A 23,769-nucleotide genomic window follows, 5' to 3' on the forward strand; every position below is an offset into this window, starting at 1 on the left:
ATTAAACCACAATACAAATATTCTCAACTCCGCGTCTCGCAGGTGGTCGCAATGAGAATATATTGTCAAAGATCATGTACTGGGAATAATTACAAATAATTTTAATGTGCCTATTCATACGAGTCTCTCTGAGAGGTTTTTCGAATGCATAAAATATCATTCAGAATATAACGATTTATATTTTATGGTGAATGATTCCGACACCTATGATATTTTATGAAATATAAATCGTTATAACAAACTTAGTTTAACAATAGTTAAACTATGTTCTGTAACTTATTTTCACTTGACCCCTTGGAAGTTGATACAAACTAAGGCTTTGCACATTTAAATTGATATTTAGCAACAGGAATTTCACGTTTATATATCTTGTATTATTTCACAGCCCTATTTGTGGTAGCATTGGTTAAACTTCTTTATAAATTACTTTTTTTAATAAACTAATATTAAATAAAGATATACTAACTAACGAATAAGTTATTAAAAGAAAATTTCTAAAGCTTCCGCCTGCGGCATAGATCCTTGATTTTTTTAAAATCACAAAAAACCATCTTACAGGGGTGTATTTATTTATGGCATTTTTCCCTTAATCGGGACGTCGATGATTGTAACATTTTGTACAATTGGATTATCAAATGTCTTAGAAGTTACATATTCTCTTTATCACAGAGTATTTATTAAGTTTCACGAGGATGCGTTGTTCCGCCAACTGCCAACGACGCAATTTATTGTTTTAAAACTTGATTGCATAAGTACCATCAAGTATATAAAAGGCGCAATTACGTTTGAATACATTATCTAACGCATAAGGCCAAATAAGGAGGCGATACAATTTATGTTACCTGTCTATACACCTAAATAATCTATCATGACAATGCACCAGTGGCGTTCCCAGACCTCAATCGCTCACCGGACGAGCGCTGAAGAAATTAGATCGATTACCCGATAAATCTATCGACTCATCGCTACAATCGATACTATCGATATACTGACAAATTACACTCTGTCCTCTCTGTGAAGGTTTATCTAGCTCTGTGGCTGACATTTCATTTGCGTAAAACAAAAGAGCTTCGGATTGAAAAACCGATTATTATTAATTCTGAACTTTATAGCAAATACGTAAAGCTGTAATTGGAATAAAAGGATCAGTTGGTATAAGACGTTTTGGATTGTATTTTTTCTTTTGTTCGGATTACTTGGGTGTGTACATAATATGTAGGTATTAAACATCGGTAAATATGTCTTGTTTGTATGTATAAGGTCTATATGAATGGCGGAAGCGGTTACGAAAGTTATACAGCCATCTTTGTATTATTCCGTTTGGTTTTAAGTTATCGTAAACTAAGGCTATTTGGTACAATTTTTGGAGTAAAACATCAATAACTTCAAATTTTATAGCATTAATACATGTTTTATATTTTTAATGGATAAAACGCATCTTTCTCCATAATTGTATGTACTATACACGTTTGAATTGTTAACACAAACCGAATAATAATTTTCTAAAAAGGTGTTCCCAAACACTTCGTGGTTGGGGCTTTATGGAAATCAATGGGTTTCGCACTGGTTTTGACTGAATTATGAAGCTTGTGTTATTTTATACGTCACTAGACCTATTTGAGACGCTGTCGCTGACCGCCTAAGGAATTAAAAACGGGGAAACCATAATTTTTAAATAATTTTTAGGACAAAAAATCACAATTTTATGCACACCGAACATGATTTCCGAAAATCTTTTTTTGGTTGTAATATAACTTTAATTTAACTATAATCACATGAACCTGCCTAAAATTTGTGTTTTTATAATAACATAAAATTTACGTTTTTAATAGCAGTAAAAAGAAGAGTATCGATGTTGGTACCATTTTTGAGAAAACGTAATGCCAAGTCAGCAAAAAAGGGGTCACAAACGTCTTAGAGATCCAACAAAGTATAAAGCAATCCAAAAAGAATCCTCACAATTTTTACGGGAAAAAGGCTTTTTCTTACGCAAAAATTTGTGAATTCAATTATTTTTTTCACTGGGAAAAATTAAAGAATGATTTCCATGTGTAATTTCTTTGACTTTTTCTTGACGGGCCTGTACAATATATCGTACTACCCTCTGCCCGTGACTTCGTCTGCGTGAGATGATGACGATTATTAGTAAAAAAATCCCAATGTCCCCAGGCCTCAAACTTTTTATTATACTACGTCGGTGGCAAACAAGCCTATGGCCCGGCTGATGGTAAGCAGTCTCCGTAGCCAATGTACGCCTGCAACTCCAGAGGAGTTACAGGCGTACATCCGCGTTGCCGACCCTAACTCTCCGAACACAACACTATGAGTGTTGTTGTTGTTGTTTTCCTAGTGCACCCCAGAGGTGCAAAGGGCCTTCAAAAGCTCGCGCCACGCCTTCCTATCTTCAGCTCACCTTCTGGCCTCGCTCCAGGTTTATAACCGCGAAAATCGAAGTTCGTCAATTGCGGGCAGTTTTCTCTGTCACCCTAATTACGTCTTAGTGAGTGTAAAAGAGAAAGATCCCCGCGAATTTCGGTTTTCGCGGTAGGCCATCAGCTCAACCCGACCGCTCGTAGCTCTCTTAGGACGGACCGTTGCCAGGAGTGTACAGGTTGCCCGGAGCCACGGCTTCCGTCCGGGGGTTTCCAAGCGAAAGCTATGGTAGCGTTATTTGTTTCCCCTCTTCGAATAGTATGTCCTATCCACCTCCATTTCCGTGTCGCGATTTCTTCGTCAATGAGTGTTTGCCGGCATATACTTCGAATGATTTTTGGCCAGAAAACCCGAAGACTATGAAGCGAAGGACTATGAGTGTAGTCTAGTGTTATTTGGCTCCGGTTTTATGTAAGGTTTAGGTAGCAATGTACAAATTGCAGAACATTCCCAAATCGCGGAAATATTCTCGAGAATGTTCTCAGAACATTGCTGCAACCCTAAACTTATTGTATAAAAAAGAGAATGTATTTAGAATAAAGTTTGAATGGTCATAATATTAAACTACATGTTATAATGTAAATGTTATTGTCTTTTACAGTTCGTTATTTTGTTAATAAGTGATAAGTTACCAATAAGTTGCTTAAATTCTCGTTATATTTCAGAGAACATTGCCACTTTCGGTCTTCGCAGCCCTGTTTTATTTATTATTATTATTATTATTTATTATTTATAAATGCACAGGCAGCTTATAGCTGATATGTGCACATCAATGTCCTGCACTTGTGTTTTGTCCATTAATAAAATGTTTGTCGAGTACTAGTATATATAGGTACCGAACTATTTCCTAATGCGTGTCTCCAATGACACAACCAATTGTGTCAAGTTGTTGTTGCGACCTCTAAATGTGTTTAATTGCTCTAAAATAAAAATACAAAAAAAAAAAAAAAAAAAAAAAAAAAAAACAAATAGTTACAATTCAGGGTATAGATCCGGGGACCTCCCTCCCCCTGCTACAAAGCTTAGTCAATCAAAAATAGGAAATTAAAATGCAAAAAAAAAAAAAACACAAAATAATTCATCGTTCGGGGATGGAACCCGGAACCTCATCACTGTAAAACGATTGTAATCCAACTGAGCCACGAATGGGTATATGAGGCATGGTGAAATTAGGCTACTTATTCTCAATTAAAACTTAAATATCTAAATGGTGTATGTGATAAATTCTCGTTCTCGAGAACTTTCGCAGAAGTTACCGGGAAATTCTCATACGGAAAGTTTCGCAACTATGGAAACTTCTTGTCGGTGCATTGCTAGGTGTAGGTACTAAACTATCCCCATACCTATAAAATTTCAACTAAATCAGTAGTTTAAATGAAAAGAGGTAAGACAGATGGATAACTGGACAGAATTCTATTCTATTCTATTCTATTCTATAGCTACCGTTGCCGACACTATAACTACGAAACAACTTGTTACTTTTGACATACACTTATAGCTCGTAGGTAATCATAGTTCCCGTAAGTCGTGATAGAGCATTCGCAATGATAGGGTTAACTCGAAGGGCTTCAATATATGATTTACGCTCATATTCTTTTGAATTATATGACACACCTTCACATATATAATGCAATATTTGAAAAATGTGTAATTCAAAGTATAGTTGAGACAGAATAATATCGCGTATTTTACTGAACAAGAGCGAACGTCTTCGGTTCAGCTAAGGCAAAAATTATTCGTATATAGCCGGCTGTGCGGATATTCTCCTCCACATATCATGTTTCTCAACAGATTCTCGTGAAATTTGATGAGAAGGTTCGATAAAGGTTTTATTTATTTTTTTGGTATATAAGGGGTCAAGAAGGTTGATTTCACTTATATTCCCATGAAAAGAAAAGTTATTTGAAGTATCGTATTTGCGTCTTATCCGCTCTAAGAAAAGTCAGGCCAAAACCAAGTTTTCATCATAACCTACCGACCCTATCTTTCACATTAATGCGTGAGAACCTTCACTAGCTATTCTTCACTCATAAAACCCATAGGCATAGGTTATTTTGTCAATTATCCTGTAAATATTAACACATTATTTTGTGAAGTAATAAATGGCCTTAAGTTCGTTAGGGCGACGCCACGCGGGCACAATTAGAAAACTTTAGGAGCTATAAAATGTCTATAAATCAAGATGGTGAACGCTATGCGTTAGGGTGATCGTGCACTGCGGTTTGAAAGCGCGCTAGATAAGAAAACTTATACCCATAACATAACAAAGTGTTTAATTTAAGTTTGTGGGATTCGTAATATTCGTATGTATGTTAGTCTATAAGATATTTGTAATATGGGACTTATTGCCTGATTCAATTTTTAAACTAAATACTTATAAATATATCTGGAAGTTTATTCATCCTTTCAGCTGATAAAATATTAATATACTTACAGTTAATTATAATTCCTTACTAAATTAAATTTTTAGAATTGGTTAGGTATAGACTGTAGTTTTTACTTATCCTGTAACTGGACCTTTCACCTGTAATTTTCAACGTTGGTAGTAGTTTTTTTTAGCTCGACACTAAATACTTAAAATAGTTTAATTAAAATGGTAAAAACTTATTGTCCGCATAAATACAAAAAAAAAAGATTCAGTGATTCCTTCATATAAAATTATACACTACTGGCATAACAATGCATGTAGCACACATTCAACAAATGAGCACGATGTCAATTTTAAATGAATTATTTTTCAAGGTACGCAGACGCAAAAGTTTTCTCTAGGATACCTTAAACCACATAGTTTTATGAATGCATTTAAATCGATCTGAAATAAATCAAGCGCAGAATTTAAGAGGCCTATTTCTTTTCTCGTATATTTTACACTGAAGACACAAAGTTAAAACAGTTATATGTTAAAGTATTTTATATATAATTGAACAATACATAGGGATTAAACTAATTTTATGGTTTACACTCATGTGTTTTAGTCACTGTGTCACATGTTTCGGAGAGCTTAGACTGACTAAAAACACGTGAATGGAAACCGTAAAAATAGTTTAATGTTAGTATATCTCACGAAAGTTTAAATTATAAATTCGAATACATAAGGTTCATTTACGCTGCTCTAGCTAAGACTTCAACACCAATAAGGGTGCAAGTAAATAGGACTTGCTTGCCTATACATATAAAGAGGTTCATATTGTTTAAACGTCTGACCATATTCTGAGGGGTAATATCTAATTCATACCTGCTGAACAACTTCTACTATGGAGCGAAATCCGAATACGTGAAAAAAATTCTACTTTTCCATGATCCCCTGGAATTAGTAAAAGTTGTTAAGTATCTATGACCTACATATTCACCCCTCAAAGTATGGCCAGACATAACAAAATCTCTCTGTATAAGTAAAAGACACAATAAACTATTGCATTTTTTTTTCTTTTTGGAAGTGGCTGAAAGTTGTTCTACAACATCATATAACTTACAAGGGCCCTTAAATCTATTTCTCTGCCAGTGTGCGCCGCCGCGGGCGCTCGTTAGCATCTATACGCGACATTTCGCGGGACTAATTGCGCCTCACCGGCCGATAACCGCCCGCTCCGCGCATGCGTGCGATTAATGCGTGCAGCCTTTTAATACAGCCTGTTATATTTAATATATGTACAAAGCGCAGATAGGGCCAAAACAGGGAGAAAATACTTAAAAAGAATCACAATGTTACTACGACATATTAATATCATTTTGTGTGGCAAAGCCTTCTTTTGAGTTTAGAAATGGTGGCGATAATTTTAACGCAAATTATAAGTACAACTAGTACATACCTACATTATGTTGTTAGTTTGCGGGCTACCTACAGCTTCCAAAAAGTTTTTTGTAAATTAACATTTGTAATCTAAATTGTTTTTTTTTTTCTTAATGCATGTTAATTATAAGATGTAATGTTTTGAAAAGATGTGTCCCGCCGAGTTTATTGCCGGTCCATATTGGGATACCCTCCTCCAATTTAGGGGGGATTTAAATCTTCTCGGGTCAGAGGTGTAGGGTTAGAGCCAGTGTAGCTTTATTTGACGTTCATAAGTGCATTGTAATACGCCTACTTGAATAATAAACTATCTTTATCTTTGTTACATCCAATATTTTAGTTAAAAGTGGTCAAAGGAGTAATTTTTATATTTGCAAGATTTTTAAATTTCCAAACTAGTCACAAATTGTGCTTCTATGAGGTAGGTACTAATTTCAAAACTACCGTTAGAATTTCTTTATGGATATCATCATGGGTCTCGTTTTCAAGGTTTTTGGGGGCACAGATTAGGATAATGTGACTTATTTCGCAGTGCGCGCCGCCGCGTCCGCGCATGCATGCGATTAATGCGTACAACGTTTTTATATTTGTGCAAAGCGCAAATAGGGACTAAATAGAGAGAAAATAATAAATTTAAGGCACCTCCCGTAGATTCGCGTTCTTCTCTCACTCCCACTGAACGTATGCGTGTTGTTGAACTTAATTGTTGTAAGTTAAAAAAAAAAAGTAATTGCCGAGTTCCCTCAAAAATAAAATTGCGCACTTTTAGAAGAAATTTTCATATATTTAGCTTTTGTGCATAAATTGTTACACATTTTTAAAGTGCGTTTTAGACCTATGTTCGTTATTTCTATCGAGCGAAAGTCAAATAATCAGGATTTGAATCACTAAAGTCCCTAGAGAAAATACTCAAGATTGCTACAGGGTATTTCCGGGACTTTATGTATACTGTAATATAGCATTAACATTAACAACCTACATACATTACATAATCTCAGCCAACCAACGTTATTAAATTACTATCATTTATGACACCCACCGCAATAACCGAAGGAAAGCATAGAAATCCCACAAAACACAAGCCTCACCCACTAAACCTCATGTACTTGGTAATTTCATAATAATACTGGCAACACATCGCAGCCTACCCTCTAACTGCTAAAGAGCTTACATCCTTTTGATATGGAGGAACTTATGACGTTTTAAATTAGTGTGTTGAATATGTTTCTCAGCTAATACTGTGTTCGCAGGTAATTGATAATAATACGGAATGACCCGTGACAGTAGCTGTGAGCGAAGTTGCTAGACTTGCTAGCAATGGATATAATTGTGTACCCTGGGAGCTGTGTTTTGTTATGTGTTGCCGGTTTAGAAAATTACCCTGTAGCTGAAGGTAACGGGTGGATTAATAAACTATCAGTGTACAGAGATTATTTTTATAAATAATATTTTCTTGTGATATGATATGACTTCTAAACTCTTAGAGTTAGGTATCTCCTATTAGAAATAAAATAAGTTTTAATTTAAAGATATTACAACCCCTGATAGTCAATTTGAAAAGCTTTACATTGTTCATATAATGATTAGAAATGCAAATGTCAATTCGATAGAATACCGATATTTCAGTGTGAAAAGTGACATTTTTTCAACTAAAAACGTCATTTTTGACACTGACAGATCGGTGTCATAATATCGGTGTGTCGTAGGAGTATGTGTATTGTCTATTTACACATTGATGTCATAAAATGCTTCAAAGTATTTATGTAAACAATGAATTCCTACATATTTTGGGGTCAACTTACTATGTCTTAGCAACACCGTTAAACAATATAAGCACGCAGCCAGGCTCTGCGTAATGCGTAATCTTCGTATCGCAACGTATTTACTGAGCGATACGCCCTAATGACAGGTAAACGTCGATCATACTCACAACACGACGGGATTGTTATTAATATTCTCGGCCGATGTCTTCATTTTATAAAATTTATGGAATATACACGGTGCTCAGGAGGACCCCGAAAGATTTTAACCACGCATTTATAAGGCCAAAAGAAGGACGATATAAGTTTAGGTCAATTTCGTATTTTTTTTTCGGTTTTTGAAATGTGTAGGTACTTAAATAGTAAATGCTATTGGTAGAACAGTCACTTAAAATGAATTTTAACTCAATTTGGACGTCTTGTATCACCAAGGATATTCAGACTAGGCCCTATAGTAGCAACATCGCCATCATAAAAGCGTTTTGCTCTAAGTAATAATAAAAAAACTTTTTTTTTATTGGTATTAACTCTAAAACTAGGCGGATTCCAGAAAGTTTATAGGACTTTGTAGTCTTAAAAATATGATTAAAAATACACTGTTTCGTTTCTTTTTATCTTTCGGGGTCCTGGTGAATACCGTAAAGATTTAACACATTCGCCGCTGAGCTGCGGTCGTACATGGGTTTCCCGGTATGTAGCGAAAATGCTTCGTAGAGGCAAAACGACAACGTGTCGTGATTAGCGCTGAATGGGTTAAGGTAGAGACGAATCCTTAAAAAACTGCCCAAGTTGGAGTCGCGCATCCAGTCTTAAATAGAGTCCGTCTAATCTAACTTACAATTAGCACCGACATGAAAAAAGAAAGTGACGGAGTGTCATTATAATCGTCATGTTTAATAGAAATTTGTCATTGCCACACATTTCATTGGAAATTCTTTGCTTGATCCGACTCCAGGTTCATTAACCTGTCGTCTACACAGAACGGATATCTCCGGCCAAAAAAAAAGCCACATACATTCGTCAAGGTTTTGAGAAAAAAAGCACCCCTCTATTTACCCTGGCCGGAGATCTTCGTCCAGTGTTTTGTGCCTTGTGTTTGTTACGTGCGGAGATCTTCGGTCATTTTAACCCCAGTCGAAAAGTAAAGCTCAACGAGGGTGCGGAGTCCTCTGGAGTTGCAATCGTACATAGGCTACAGATACTGAGACTACTTACCATCAGACGGGCCGTATGCTTGTTTGGCACCGACGTTGTATAAAAAAAGTTTTATTAACCAAAATATTAGGCTGATTTCGACGGCAAAGGCTAAGTTCATAAACTATGAAAGCACAAAAATTCGCCCCATGCCGCTGTGAACCGGGTTTAAGGTATCTCTCATAATTGCAGAGAACGCTGATTCGTTTCCAGCCTTGAGCACTGGAGGCCATGGTCACTTTTTCTTTCCTATATGACATTTATTTCAGTTTGCTCGAGGGCTTGAAAAATGAAAGTATATATGACTTGTATGCCCTTTTCATTAAACTGTATTACATTCAATTTATTAAACTATAGAGATATACCTACAGGACGGGCAATTAAAAGTTATACACATTGTATTTAAAATTTAACTATATTAAGTGCAAAAATTTGAAAATACTTTTTCATAAACATATTATGCAGGGTTGGCAATTATATACTCTAAATAAATAAATAGAATATACGAAAGATTTTTTCGGAGAGAATTTTTTCTCTGTTGTGTTGTTTAAAACACGTTGTTTGCTCGGTTAATTTCGAGAAACAGTGACAGTACTGACAGTGATTGGCCCCCAAATTCCGCATATTTTGCAGCTCTTTACTTATCTCTGTGGGGCTATCTAAAATTACGTGTCTATGCTACAAGCTGATAAAATTTAAACAGTTAAAACCGACCATCCTACACAAATTTACTGAGATAACGCCGAAAATGTCCTGAAAATTGCGATCACATTTGCCTGCTGTTAGTGGTGGAATTTGACAGACATTATGTTCCACATATATTTGCCAACCCTGAATAATATATTTTTAAATCAATACTTAATATGCTATATAAAATGTATACTTTTTATTTGCCCTGTCTATATCAAGTAAATATAAAGCAGTTTGAGGTAGCAGATACTTTTGGCGCTTTGATTTATCCGCTACTATTGATGCTAACTTTACTGGAATTCCGATACTTAAAACTACCATTCCGTCAGTATACATTTGATTAAATGAAGTATAAATTGTTAAGTCTATTGTGAGGATGCGTGGCGTTTCAAAGGGATAATTTGCATACCCTGACTCCGCATAAGCAGCTGAGACAATGAGCATTGCTGACGTTTCGATGACTCCGTGTTTCTGATGTGCCTAATTTGCAAGATTCTTTTTTACCATAAAAAAAACAACTTTAGGACCCGTTTAAGGTGCAGTAATTTCGTGTTTTTCTCACTAAGCGTAAGCCAGAGTGAGACGGAATTATGTGCCCGGGAGCGCGGATATCAAGTTTATTAATTATATTTTTTTGTGTGTTCAGGATTCGAATAACTGAAGAAAGCTTATAATTTTTTAAATCCCCATTAATAATATAATTTACGTATTACGCAGGCGACATTGGGCTTAAACAAAGGAGTCACTCACAGTGGAAGATTGTTTTACATGAGCTTCAAAAGGAGGCGGACGTTGACGGACCGATGCAAAGTTAAGACGAAAGTTCATACAAACGTAGCCCTATTTTTTTTCTCTGGATAATAGCATTATTGAAAATATTTAACACAATTAGTTGTATATCAACCACAGCTATGCCCCTACGTTTAATTATTATAATAATAAGAGCATATAAAAAATTTTATGAACCCTGTTTTTTGCTCCTAATTTTTACAGTAATAAAAAAAATCTAAAAAAAGTCAAATGTAGGGCATAGATATTATTAATATACATCCAATTATGTAAAAATATTTTCCATAATGCCAATATCCAGAGAGGAAAATGGGGACTACGTTTGTATGGAGAAGCGGCCGTCGTCTTTCATCTTAAAAACTCGGTGACCCGTTTTAATAATTTAACATCTAAGAATTTTATTTTATAACTAAAAATATATATTACAAATTTTAGAGCTTTAGGGAAAGATCTAAAGATATGGGAAAAAACAGCAAGTAAAATAATATCATGCTCCCATTTTACAATAAAAGTACTAATAGAGTTGTATCGTCCCAAATCTATGACAACCCAGCAAGAATTACATTTTTGAACTATCAAGTATTAACAACTTATTAAAAACTCTATAGCTGTTATTATAAGGTTGAAAATAGCTTGTTAATTGTTACACTGATTGTCAACAATTGTCATTGCGCACGCGACTAAAGCGCCCCTAATGAAGGGGTTGGTGCCCTTAAACTAAGGGGTTACAACAACAATGCATCCCAGTCGATTATATGACCAAATTAATTTTATGGTTGCATTACAATCTTTGTTAATACTTGATATTTATAAATGCATTGTTTATTCCTTTGCAGTGACAGCGACAATGTTTTTTTTTTAAATATCATCCTACAAACATACATATGAATGCTACTTATGAACGTTACCTTTTTTATCATAGAGTATGTTCAATCAATATTTTATCGGAGGCGAAGCAAAACAAGTTTTCAAGCTATCTGGTACAACATGTAGCATTTAAAAGACATGTTGTGTCTATAAAAAATCAATTAATTAGTATGCAATTTTACAGTTCTGCCATTTTAAATCGAAACTTCCGTACTCCTTGCAGGTTCACTTAACATTTACATACATCAATGTAGTTTCATAGAATCCAGTGACAATGTAAATAAAATGTCAAAAATAAATCCGTGAAACGGGACATCGTTTCCCATGGTCCGGATAAAGCGTGGGGCGTTTTATATAGGCAGGGATTCCGTCCACCGTGCCACTGTCAAACGAGACCTCATTGTGAGCACACGCCTATTCCATCAGTGTAACTTGTGTCTAAATAATAAAGTAATATCGTGTAAACAAGGATAATGAGCGAGTAGGTGGGGTCGGCAAGGCGTCTGCCTCTCCTTTTTTTCTCGACATCTGGGCGGCGCGAAGAACACGCCTCACAGCCCACGCATCCGAACGCAGCGCGGCCAAACACGCTCTACGCGACCCGACGGCAACCGTATAAACAAACAATTTAAAAAACAGTTCGAAATTTGAAACGTCGTGACGGTTTCCACGCTTAATCGTTTTTTTTTTCTTGTTATCTTTTTAATTGCCAGCCAGGACGTTAATTGCTCAAACTGGAGTTTGGTTGTAGTTTTATGTGAGTTTTGAAGTGCGCGCGCTTGTTTTGCGGTGAGATTGTCAGTGAAGCGGAAACGATGAGCTCTCGGGGCCAGGTGGTGTTGCCAACATGAAGCACGGTATCGGCGAAGAGCACAGAATGCGCAAAAACCCTCGGGCAATCATTTTGTTGCTGTTCATTATGTTTAGTAAAGCAAGGTAAGTCTAATGGTAATCACTAATTTTGTTTCATTTTATCCGACTATCGAAGGTAGGGTAATTTACTTAAAGATCATGTACATTTATGTATGTATTTCCTTCGCAAGTATCGCCTAACCACTTTGAATAGTAAAAGATTTGTTTTCATTGTAAGTATTACCTGATTTTTAAACTATATGAGTATGACTCAAGGGACTTTTGCCTTTATTATAATATAGATCTATTTAATATTCAGGTAGGTATTTTTATTCTTACAAGATCTCTTCTTTTGAACTGCTGTGCTACAATTTTGCATAAGTACCTAAATACCTATGGTCTTCATTTGTTTTATTTTATGTGCCCGTTCTACAAATGCTGTCATTGAATTAAAATCAATGGAAAATAATAAAATACTAAGTAACTCTTATTGTCCGAATGAAAATGAAGGTGTCCGTCTCAGTTTGGACAAATGCTTTCGGATGTGCGACTGTTCTACTCTAGAGGTCGCATTTCTTAACCGATTCTCGAGAAATTTGGTGAGCATGTTCGATATTCTGTTAATTATTGTTGTTGATTCAGTTTTTGGACTTTTTTCAATTTTTTTTTAAATACGGAGCCGTGGGTGTTACCGATGTCTACCACTCACATCACCACTAGTTATGATTACCTATTTAGAACATTATTATAAAACAAATAAAAGAACAAAAGGACTTTTTGTAGCATTTAAATAACTACCGAGAGTACCGAACTACTACAATTTTTTATCCACATTTAAGTATATTCGATAATCGAATTTTGGTTGAAAAATACGTCACAAACAGAAATCAGTACGGAGAAGTAAACGAACGACGAAACGAAGTTAGGACAGTAGATTCAAATTAATTTTATTAAAACAACACTTCTGCAATTAACATTATTGTCAAATACAACATTGACATAACCTTTTAGGAAATTGTTTAATTATAGATTTTACAGTACATATGGTGCTACTTTACCGCACTAGTGCGAAAATTAGCATATTACGATACTGTGTCGAACATTTAAAGGGCCATATGTACTGTAAAACGTTGTACGATACATGTGCGATTAGGTCATTCGCAACTCGTGTCGATTTAAAACACTCCCTTCGGTCGTGTTTTAATTTATCGCCACTCGTTTCGAATTTCCTATTTTTCGTACTTGTATCGTAATGTACTATTACAGTACATATGGTGTTAATTTTCCGCACTAGTGCGATAATTAGCCATTACGTAACTATGTCGAAAATGTAAAGGGCCATATGTACGAGTACTGTAAATCGTTGTACGATACATGTGACAAAAGAAAACACTGAAATAAACAGATTAAATTTTTAATTTTTTTAATTTTTTTTTGTGTGCGAATAGGCAATTCGCAACTCGTGTTGATTTAAAACACTTCCTTCGGTCGTGTTTTGATTTATCGCCACTCGTTTCGAATTTCCTATTTTTCGCACTGGTATCGTAATGTACTATTTCATCACACCTGCTCGAAAAAGATCTGATTTCATGCAGGTGTACTGAAAGACAAAGGCCGACATTGTTACCATGGGAGTTATGGATTGTAAAAAAGTATAACTCCCAAGGGAGTTATATCTTTTTTTTAATTGTGTCTCTAATTCATACCAATCAAGTAGGTACAAATGAGTTTTATTTTTAAAACACTCATTTTTATAATTTATTTTTATTGTTTATGTTTAAAAATATTTAATTTAATTAATTTAATAGCCTGTACCACCACCTCAAAAGTAGCTCAAAAGCTGTTGTCGCTGCAACTGTCGCGGCATCACAACACTAATCATGCTAATGGCGTTGCATGATAATAGCAATGATAATGCATGCAAATACTGCCGTGCAACAGCCATACAAGCGGGACGATTTATTACTTACCAACATAAGGACCTATTGGAACCATAGAGCTACTTTGGACCTGTTGAACCAACACTTTTTTAACAAGAGAGTATGATACAATCTCAAAAGTAGCTAGTTGTAGTTTCAACTGTGCCAACACGACACTATTAATCATGTTAATAGTGCCGCATGATGATACAAGCGCGACGATTTATTACTTACCAACGTAAGGAGCTACTACTACCTAATGGAACCGTAGAGCTATTTTGGACAGTTAGGTCCATACACTTATTTTTAACAAAGGAGTATGACACAATCTCAAAAGTTGCTAGTTGTAGTTTCAACTGTGCCAACATGGCTAATCATGGTACTGGCGCTGCATGATGATAGCAATGATAATGTATGCAAATATTGCCGAGCAACAGCCATACAAGCGGGAAGATTTATTACTTACCAACTTTAGAGGCTTTTGGAACCGTGAGGCTATATTTGAACTCTAAGAGTCATATAGTTTTTGTCGACAAGAGAATATTATCTAACCTCACCAATGTCCACATGAAAATGTTCATGTCAATGTTTTAATGTTAATGTTAATCTCTAAAGTAACTAGCTATATCTACAAGTCTAATAATTTTAAATAAGCGCGGTACCTATATAATAATAACAATGATAATTCATGCATATACTGCCGAGTAACCAGACATACAACGAATTATTATTTACCATTACGTGGAGCTATTTCAAACCCTAAACCTTGCCTATATCCCACTTATTAAAAGACATTTTAGTACAAACACAAAGCTATATCTATTTGGAATTTATTAGAGCCATAGCATTACAATTTTTGTCCACAATATAAAATGTAGGTTAGAACACAAAATAACCAGTCCTAAATGGTGATGAGTAACGACTTCAATAATACAAGCAAATGTATATTTATATAATAGAAAATGAAATTGAAAAGCAATCAGCAGATACAGCCGAAATGATTTATCACATGCCATAGCAAATAGCACCAGGGATCAAATAGCCTCATGTGATAACATGAGGTCCTACAATTTTCCTACAAGATCCTACAATTTTTGTCCACAATATAAAATGTAGGTTAGAACACAAAATAATCATTCCTAAATGGTGATGAGTAACGACCTCAATAATACATGCAAATATATATTTATATAATAGAAAATAAAATTGAAAAGCAATCAGCAGATACAGCCGAAATGATTTATCACATGCCATAGCAAATAGCCCCAGGGATCAAATAGTCTCTGGGGCTATTTTGAAAAATATTTTGTTCAACCACAACCCATGATTATAAAAATCAAGTTACAATAAAACATACACTTTAAATACAGATACAAATCGTTTATTCACCAGAATATATTTACAAATTGAAGCTTACAGATTAACTTAACATAACTGAAATTTTAAAATAAATAATTAGTAGTCAGATCAAGACAAGAGTGCAAGAACGTTGATAGCAGACACAGTGCAAGTGTTATTTATATGTCATAATGTCATCTATGTCATCTATGTATATCTATGTTTTTGACGATTAAAATAACACTTGCACTGCGTGTGCTATCAAATTCGTTGTAGAAATGTCTTGGTCTGACTAAAAGTAAAAGTTTGTGTGGTAGAGCGGACAAATGCAAATATACGACGCGAGAAGCCGGGGCCACCCAATCGGGCAAATTTAGGAGCGTGCTAACTACACTACCAGTATGCCACCGCCGTATAATCACTACTACTGACGTGGATATCAGAACAGAACAAATGCTGGAAGGAATAGTCTGACTTCAGTAATATTATGAATATCTTGTTCTTATTGAATTCCGTTAACTTCGGGGTATGGGTAAGTACGTTTAAGGAAACAAAAAGGCATATTTTTTTTATATAAAAATATATTAAATGTTGCATATAATTCAAAGGTGTATGTGAAGTCCCCAATCCGCATTGGGCTAGCGTGGGGACTATAGCCCGAGCCCTCTCGCACATGAGAGGAGGCCTGTGCCCAGCAGTGGGACGTATATAGGCTGAATTATTATTATTATTATATATATATATATATATATATATATATATATATATATATAGCGTTGTTGTAATGTAACACGGGTATTATCTTAACCAAACAACTGAAAACTGTGACATATCAATGTCATTTCGAACATCGATCGTCCGAGGTAGTAGTTACGTTTAGTAGCAACTCTAATCAATATTTAAACAGACCCTAAGGCAAGTGTACACGCTCAAAGGGGCCTTATCAGACAAAAATAAAGTATCGATTATCTCCGAAATGGAGTTAATTAGAATAATTTGGGAAAGTTACTTAATTTAAGGTCATAAATGCAACCTTAAATTATTGAGCTCACTGTGGGACTAGGCCGATTTGTGTGAGATTGTTCCATATAAAAAATACTAATTAAATATTTTTTTACCTACAAGAAAATTAAACTGGTTAATAATTGCAAATTACTTCTTATCTTTGCTCTAAGCTTCTGATAACCACTTAAACGTAAGAAGAAATCACTTTCTCAACCACTGTGGCCTCCATTATAAAGCAATTCCAGTTAAACTCCTTATTTATTCGCGTAAGTTGTCGTAGTCGCGTAAAGCGGACTAATTTTATACACACGTACTTATCAGAATTGAATATATTATCCGAGGAAGCGGTCTTGGTTTCAGCTTGGGCAAGAATGCTTTTGTATGGCTGCCCCAAGTCTATCCGGCTGTTTCTTCTCCTCTTCTCCTGTACAAGGTTTGATAATAACATCCTAGGTGTTTTTGCCTATTCATGTTTTTAGTTTTTTTTTTTTCAAAATAGTTATAAGGGTTCTCGAAGTCTACAGTTCACAGAGCTGCTAGTTTTAATAATTTGGACATTTTTGTACAAGTATTCAGTACCTGTAGTTCGGTCATTTGAAATTGGCTATCACTTCTAGTGACCTGTGTTAAGAGCATATATCTTGTAGAAAATATTAGTGTTCCGTAAACCAAAACCGACTATTAATAATCTATTGCCATTGCATGTAAACAATGAAATGGAAAGGATTAAGTGGAATGTATATTGTACTTAAATATTTGTATGTAAACTTTATGGATTACGAATATTTATGTAATTTTAAACCTATTTGCATAAATTAATTATGTCGAACGGTTCCAACCATTTCGTATAAATTTATGTAAACGAGAAACCAGCTTAGCTTGAAAAGAATTTAGTTCAGTTCAGACGCAAACGCATGAAGCTAAAAAGGCTATAGGTCCGTCCGTCCGTCGGATACCTCGAAACTTCAGTTAGTATATAAATTATTACTTAAAAAACTTATAAATATGGCAACATTTTAAATTAATTAATTCGGAAAATTTAATTATAATAATAACATGATAAAATTGCTTTATTATATATACATAGTACAATAAAAAAATATAATATATGGAAAAATAACAAATAAATACAACAAAAGTTTAAATATTTCCTTTTTAATATCACACAGACATACCTAATAAACATACTACATAAATGACATCTCAGATAAATTTATTAATCATCAGGTACCTACATAGTACAATTTGTTTTGTACTCAGTGACGTTTCGAGTTGAAGATCGGTGTAGAACATGCACCTAATTTAAGGAATCAATTTAAATAATAGAAAACAATGAGTGAAACAAAAGCTAAGAGACGTTTTTGTTTACTCGGGTCAGTTTCAATTTGTTTGTTTCTTCTTACATAAAGGATTGCTATACATCAACTATATCCATTTCATATGTGCAATAACTACCCAAGTAGTTTTTAAGGTCAAATCTTGATGGAATTGGTAATAAAAAATTTCATAAACGCTTAAATTTAATCAGATTTTATTACAGACCTACAGTCTGTATCTTTAGGTATTTAAAAAAAGGTAAACAAAATCTACCCTCAAATGGCTCCTTAAGGCAGCTGAGGGTAGATGAAAACATTACATGATCAAATAATGTAGGTTTAAAGTCAGGTCGTTCAGTAACAGATCCAGGCGGTTTTGTATTTGGTTGGTTAACCAATAAATATTAAAACTACCCGAAAATGTACAAATTGTTTGTTTACCTTTTTTTAATACCTAAAGATACAGACTATAGTTAAAGCACGCCTCCATAAATACTTAATTGCTTTCCTTTTCATATAACATAGGAAATATAGGATTCTAAAAAGCTTTTAATGGATGTTAACATATGCAGACAGCAAACCGTTCCATAAAATTTAACTCTACGTCGAAGCAATTACTATTCATAATCATGAATTACTCGGTAATTCCGTCAAATAGCCCAAGTGGAGTGTTGGCAATAAATATAGGTAATTTGTCCTGCTGCTAGGTAAACGTTTAGCGCTGTTAGTGTTTACATATTTAAGAGAACCACGTTTATTTATATCTAAGGAGGCCAAGTAAATGGAATTCGCTTGCGTGCTTATCGTGCCCCTAAAGCAGATTACATGTACGTACAGCGAACTGCACAATCGCATACCGTTTTTTTATGAATTCCATTCATAAAGTGGGGATGGACTTTTCTAACTGTGTGAGTTGTGTATAATTGTAATTTAAATAAAACTATTTAAGCTAAAATGGACAAGGAATTTAACCTACAGGCAAGATGACTAGTAGCTTACACACAACATAAAAGCTCAAATACGGCGTTCTCTGAACGAAAGATTTCCTTTGCCAGAATCAATCTTCGTGTTCCTAAGATGTATTTAAAAAATCCAGAATTTTTATGCAGATGTGGGGTGGGGGGAGTTTTCAGCGTCGGTGACGTCTGTGGTTAAAAATTGTTTAAGCTTAGGCTCTAAGTCAAGTTCGGTATCATTTTCTACTAAATCAAAGATGTAGTAGATTCATCTAACTCGGTTCAGCGGTTATTGATTCCCCGTACAAACTTCCACATCCCTTTTTACTTTTAAGGAATATTTTTAGGACAAAAACTATCCTTAAACTCGGCCAAGTAGCTTAAATGACATAGATATCAAGATAAAGTGGAAGGCTCTCCTCCCTAAAAATAACATGGAAATCTTGGTGGCTCCACTTTTCAAATCCATCCTTGGGTCCCATCTGCAACAGTTCCGAAATATTGGGGATCGTATAAAAAAAATAACACGTAAATATTTCATAGTTGCTTTACTATTAATGAAAATCAATGAAGACTTTTCTTTCGATGTCGTTGCCATATATAATTGTATAGTGTCTTTGTAGATGAGAAAAAGCCTGGTGCAGATTTTTTTCTACTTCAGCACTCTTATTTGTCGATTAAACGACTGCCGCTAGTGAGATCGAAATCAACATCATAAAGAAGCACGGTGCGTCGGCCCCCGACAGGGCCCGGCGCCCCTGTCTATAGGATCCGAAAATCAGTGTTCTTAGGAATATTCATACAATATTATGCAACTGTTGCTTTTTTCATTCTGACTTCTAGGCAAATATTTACAAACCAATATTTTCTTTGATTTTATTTATAATTTATGGTGTTTACTGCTATCTTAATTAACTTCGGCCCTTGAATTTTAAGAACCCTTATAATGTACCTGTTGCACAAAATACTATTCTCCACGCTCTTTCTAACATTTTTTTTAAATGGAGCATTGCCTATAGAGCTTTATATTTCACGTACTTTGCCCATGCCGATACACTTTATACTAAGATGGAGCCTCAATAAATCTACAAACAGATTAGTATTAATGGTCTATGGACATAAGCACAGATAAGCCCATATGTAATCGATTTACGATCATTTTAACAGTTATCAAGAAAACCGATTGCCTTTAAGGATAACATTTTTACATACTCCGCACAAATCAGGGTTATCTTAAGCTTATAGGATAGATAGCGAAATACAAATAGGTATCAACTACACAGCACATTGTTAGTACACGGAATTTCAATCAGGGTTTAAGGCTTCGGTTTTTAAAAGGCTTAAGCGTATAATAGAAGCGATCTACTTTGAACCTTTCTAACTGATTAGAAGGTAGATTTTCGATTGAAGAGAGAGGCGTTACGTCACTGTTTTAATGGGAGCTCGAGAAGAGAAAAGTATTTGCAGAATTGTCGGCATGCAAAGAGAAGCAACGCAAGTAGCTGTAATTTGTATTGAAATAACCTTTCTGCCCGGATCGCAGCATTTCATCAGACGGGTCCCGACAAGAGATTTATTATTTTTTTATCCGCAAAGACTTGAGGTTCGAAATTATTGTTTTTATATCCAGCGAAGGAATTTTCAAAGCAATTATATAGGGTTTTAATTGGATCAAAGTTGTTACTGAGGTTAACGACGCTGGAAAAGCTTAAGCTTGATTCAGTTTTTACAATGTTTATGAATGATGTGAACTGTGTAGCCATTAAAGAGCTCATCAGGATAACTGGTTTGGTACCAAGAAGTGCGGTTAAGTACTGAGTATTAACGCGGAGCCTAGATTGATGATGAAACATCAATCCTTAAACGTACCGTCCTACGTATATCGTATGTGTTGCAAAATGTGTGAAAGAAACTTGTGTACCTCAGTTATTGCAATAATACAATTTAGAGAATTTAGTTGCATTCCAATATAAGTGCTTTCAATCTAAAGGTATGCACAACACAAATATACATTCTGTAAGTAATTGAAAAGCAAGTCGAATAATTTAGTAAGATTTTTATCTGTTTAGATAAATAAATAAATATTATAGGACATTATTAGACAAATTGACTAAGTCCCTCAGTACATATCCTATAGGTAAGCTCAATAAGGCTTATGTTGTGGGTACTTAGACAACGATATATACAATATATAAGTAAGCTTTATAAGTACTTGAATACATAGAAAACATCCCTAACTTAGGAACAATTTTCCGTGCTCATCAGACAAATAAATGCCCTTACCAGGATTTGAACTCTGGACCATCCGCTTCAAAGGCAGGGTCACTAGGTCGACAAAATGTATTCGTTTTGCTGCTGATTTATGCATTTCGTCTCGATTATATGTCTTTATTTCAAGTTTGAAAGTGAAACGTATAAATAAAATAAAGATTATTCCTTTTTTAAAGGTGCCATGTTGATCGTCAAAAATCGTGAAACATTCCCAATGGTCCACCCCGCATGCCTGGACCGTGAGAACCGCACGATAACCGACGTTAAGTAAAGCTCGGCCGGAAAACTATGTTTAACTCCATATTGTTTTTCAACTGATAACGACAGCAAACCTCTTAATTGTGGTGCAATTGACACTAAGTAACTGGTTTTTATGCACATAGTTTTAAGTACAGAATCCGCTGTATTTTCCGATATATCAACTTAAATCAGACGTAACGTAGAGCATTTCCTGTGTAGCATATTTGGAAGAAAGGTATACAAAGAGGGAATTGAAATTTACGAGTGCACCATGGTAATTACAAGATAAACGTGAAAAAGTATCATATGGGCCCAGTACCCCTAGTGTAAATAAATTCGATTTTCGCGTTTGCGTTTAGTCTCATTTTGTATTGGATTTAGAAAGAGCGCGCCAAGCGGGACGTTTTGGAAACTTCAAATCCTATACAAAATGAGACTTAACGCAAACGCGTTCGTCACGTTATGATGTCGATAAAATGTACACTAGGGGTACAGAACGGGTATGACAATTAGGTACTTAAAACTAGGAGAAAGTACTATTAATTAATAAAAAATATAATAAAATTAATATAATTAAAAAAATAGTATTAACATACTTAGTTGTTAACGCATCGTGTACTAACCATTTGCATAGTAATATAAAATTTGTATTTTAAGTATGTTTGACATGAAATTTCAAAGCCAGCTCTAGCCGGTAATAGTAATTAAAATATTGTATCCTCAGTTATGAATGTTTTCTATGTAATTAAGTAATTTTATAGGTACATAGAAAAGTAATCTTTTTGTCATATATAACGACTAGTACAGTCAGCATCAAAAGTAGCGGATCTAATAACGTTTCATAAGTATCTACCATTCTGTAACAGCTTAACAAAAAGTGATGTCTTTAATATAGAACAACTAAGACTGTAAAAGATATACTTTTGAGCGTGAATTTTAGAAATTTATCTACATTTGGAAAAGTTATCCTGAATAACAGTCACTTTTGGCGCGTTGTTTCATCCGCTACTTTTGATGCTGACTGTACCTTGCCTTGGTAGCCTTATTGAGTTTACTGCGGGTCATTTTGTCTCATAATATTTATATTTAATTAAAGAATTTACTATCATAAAATCATTAAAAAAAACTTTCTCCTCATGGTGCGAACTGGCGTATAAATGCGCAATTTACTCTATATCTTGGTGACATGCAATAAAATGGTGTCTTGTTTTTAAAATCATTATCTTTAACCCATTAGCACATAACTGCATAAAAAGGTAAAATTTTGTCTTCCTAAACTTTATGTAACATGCTTGTGCTTGTCCGCGCAGTGTCTTTCCAATTCCACTTGTGCGCCAGTTTGTTGATTTTTAGGGTACCGTACCCAAAGGTTAAAACCGGGACACTATTAATAAGACTCCACTGTTCGCCTGTCTGTGTCACCAGGCTGTATCTCATGAACCGTGATAGCTAGGCAGTTGAAATTCTCACAGATGATGTATTTCTGTTGCCGCTATAGTAACAAATATACAAAAAACAGAATAAAATAAATATTTAAGTGGGGCTCCCATACAACGCACGTGATTTTTTTGCCGTTTGTTGCGTAATTAGACGGAATCCTTCGTGCGCGATTCCGACTCGCACTTGGCCGGTTTTTTGAAACGACACGACTTCAAAATTTTCATTCACTTGATCCATGTAATTGCGCCATGTTTATATTAACCACTCTTTTTTTTTTGTCTTCAAAATAGTTTTATTTAAAAATACAGGTTAAAATAGTTTATTTATATAAGAGGAATCGATACAAATGTCATTTCTAAACTATTTAGTACTACTATTTTATTACTTATTAGAAATTGATAATTATATAATCAAATTTATTTCCCGAATCCGAATAAACAACAAAACTATTCCTCGCCGAGTTATTTCGTCTACGCTCCATTTTATCTCAACGATTCAACAAAATTCGATAAGCCTTCAAGACCGAGCATTCCACTCCGATATTCACCAAAACAACATTTAATTAAAATACTTTTCGTGCTTATTATCTATCGTGAAATACTTACATAAATATTTTGTTTCAATATTTTGATTTCGGTAACCTCGGTAGCTGTTTAACAAATTGTTTCTCGTATTCGGTAAATATTTTAAACTCGTTCGATAGCATCTGTTCTGAATAAATTAATTACAACGACATTTATTATAAGAGAAACTACCAATTAGTGTTCATATTAATATTAGTGGAAAACTTGTATTAATTATGCTATTTGATTGTTTTCTCATAATTTAGTGGTTAATTTGAATATGTGAAATACGACATATTTTTAGGTGTTTCATAACCTTAAATCTAAGCTTTAGGTAGGTCAGGTA

At 34.6% G+C, this 23,769-nt stretch overlaps 1 protein-coding gene across 1 annotated transcript in view; it reads left to right on the top strand.

Annotated features, from left to right (window-relative positions):
- The first annotated feature begins 9,505 nt into the window (after nucleotides 1-9,505).
- Nucleotides 9,506-23,769, top strand: part of LOC133517596 (protein Wnt-10a-like) — a 44,275-nt gene continuing 30,011 nt past the window's right edge. The window contains exon 1 of the mRNA XM_061850926.1: nucleotides 9,506-12,459. Within this exon, the coding sequence (XP_061706910.1) occupies nucleotides 12,371-12,459 (89 nt within the window). The 5' untranslated portion in view covers nucleotides 9,506-12,370. The remainder of the gene's footprint in view (nucleotides 12,460-23,769) is intronic.

This window comes from Cydia pomonella, chromosome 5, assembly GCF_033807575.1.
Source record: "Cydia pomonella isolate Wapato2018A chromosome 5, ilCydPomo1, whole genome shotgun sequence".
In the NCBI taxonomy this organism is placed as follows: domain Eukaryota; kingdom Metazoa; phylum Arthropoda; class Insecta; order Lepidoptera; family Tortricidae; genus Cydia; species Cydia pomonella.